Consider the following 2,037-nt stretch of genomic DNA (forward strand, 5'->3'; position numbering starts at 1 on the left):
CAAACACTGAGAAAATTCAGCGATAAATATATCAATAGTCAATCGGGTTACGATCTGCTACCTTCGCAACGCAAGTATGAATTTTCTGGCAGACGCCTTGTGCGGGTTAGACAGGATAGGTAAGGGAGAGGGAGCTTTCCCAGATAGGGAGTGAGATAGAACTATCCCAGCTAGGGAAGAAGGAGAAACTATCCCAGATAGGGAGTAGGAGGGATCTTTCCCAGATAGGGAGGGAGTGAGATAGAACTATCCCCGCTAGGGAGTAGGAGGAACTTTCCCAGATGGGGAGTGAGATAGAACTATCCCAGATAGGGAGTGAGATAGAACTCTCCCAGCTAGGGAAGTAGGAGGAACTATCCCAGATAGGGATAAGAGGAATCTTTCCCAGATAGGGAGTGAGATAGAACTCTCCCAACTAGGGAAGAAGGAGGAACTCTCCCAGCTAGGGAGTAGGAGGGATTTTTCTCAGCTAGGAAAGGAGGAACTATCCCAGCTAGGGAGTAGGAGGGATTTTTCTCAGCTAGGGAAGGAGGAACTATCCCAGCTAGGGAGTAGGAGGGATTTTTCTCAGCTAGGAAAGGAGGAACTATCCCAGCTAGGGAGTAGGAGGGATTTTTCTCAGCTAGGGAAGGAGGAACTATCCCAGCTAGGGAGTGGGAGGGATCATTTCTAGTTTAGGGAGTGACGGGGGATCTCTTGGGATTATGCGCATTCTCAGTCTACATCGGCAGGGGGCACCACATACATCACAGAGGGCGCCACTAGAGACGTGCCTCAGTCAACAGAGGGCGCTCCGTCCCATCGGAGGTAGCGCATCTCCCCTGCGGATAATTCGTTCGCCCGACGACGTTCGCTTGTTCCCTCGGCGGCGACTGGGGAGGGGGCGCCACGAGCGCAAACCTCCGCCATCGCCAGGGTTCTAATCGGTGCGTCGAACACCGACGACCGCATCATCACGACAGGGCGCAGCACCGGCGGGGTCACGGCGAGGTCACGGCGGGGTCACGGCGGGGTCACGGCCAGCCGAAGTTGATGCCGGTCATCTGGTAGAACTTCATGTTGAACGGCCGGTAGAAGTCGCGGAGCCGCGCGACCGCCTGCGGGTCGATGCGCGGGTGCGTGCGTCCCTTCGTCTTCCCCAAGCAGTGCGGACTGCCGCTGCGCTCCGCCTTCATGAGGCACGGGAACCCCTTCGTCTCGTTGAAGTAGAAATGCTTCTCGCTGATGACCCGCTTGAGACCGAGGAAGTCCTGCACGCGTCGCATCTCGGCGGCCGGGTCGGCGATGAGCTTCTCGCCGCTGATGAGGCACACTCGAGACAGCGGGAAGTGTCTCAACCAGCGCTCGAGGTGCTTCGCGTAGACGCCGATCTTGATCGCGCTCCACGACGTGTCGACGAGGCCCGTCGTGCGGTTCGTGAACGCCATCGACTCGAAGGGCCGCTGCGGAGCGACGGACCGCCGCTTACTCGCCGTCTGCGTGTAGTCCGAGATGGCGCGGGTCACCGGGTCGCGGACGACGATCATCAGCTTGACGTCGCGCGACATGGCGGCGATGCGGCGCGGCGCCTCGCGCGTGATGAAGTAAGATGGCGTCTTCTCGATCGTCAGCTGTCCGTCGAGCGTCGGCGGCATCTGCCTCCTGCGGGGAGAGAGAAACAAGAGAACGCGCTGGTGAGATGACGTCAGCGAGAACGAGATGTATAGAGTGAGGGAGATGGATATATATTATATATAGAGAGAGAGAGTGAGAGAAAAAAAATATATATCAGGAGCTAATAATGACAAATTGTGATAATGACCCCTTGTCATTATTAGCTCCTGATATATATATATATCAAGAGCGGATAATACCTAGAGTGTACAACGGAAAAACGGGAAAATAGTGCTATTTCACGACTACATTATTCTACTTTGCCTGCGAGTCTAGAATAATTTCATGGTATTGCATTAAGCAGAATTCTTTGCTCTCTAAAACAAGACCAACCGCTTGTCAATACGATACTCATAACTCCACGAGCTGAGATATCGCTCTCGG

The 2,037-nt window shown here is 54.6% G+C and overlaps 1 protein-coding gene across 1 annotated transcript; it reads right to left on the reverse strand.

The window, feature by feature from the left end:
- Positions 1-6: 6 nt before the first annotated feature.
- On the reverse strand, positions 7-1,638 carry LOC106819550 (heparan sulfate glucosamine 3-O-sulfotransferase 3B1-like). Its single transcript, XM_014824164.1, has one exon. The coding sequence runs from the start codon at positions 1,632-1,634 to the stop codon at positions 1,014-1,016; it is 621 nt and encodes a 206-aa protein (XP_014679650.1). The 5' UTR covers positions 1,635-1,638; the 3' UTR covers positions 7-1,013.
- Between the last annotated feature and the right edge of the window lie 399 nt (positions 1,639-2,037).

Source organism: Priapulus caudatus, unplaced genomic scaffold (assembly GCF_000485595.1).
Source record: "Priapulus caudatus unplaced genomic scaffold, Priapulus_caudatus-5.0.1 Scaffold3676, whole genome shotgun sequence".
Lineage (NCBI taxonomy): Eukaryota > Metazoa > Priapulida > Priapulimorpha > Priapulimorphida > Priapulidae > Priapulus > Priapulus caudatus.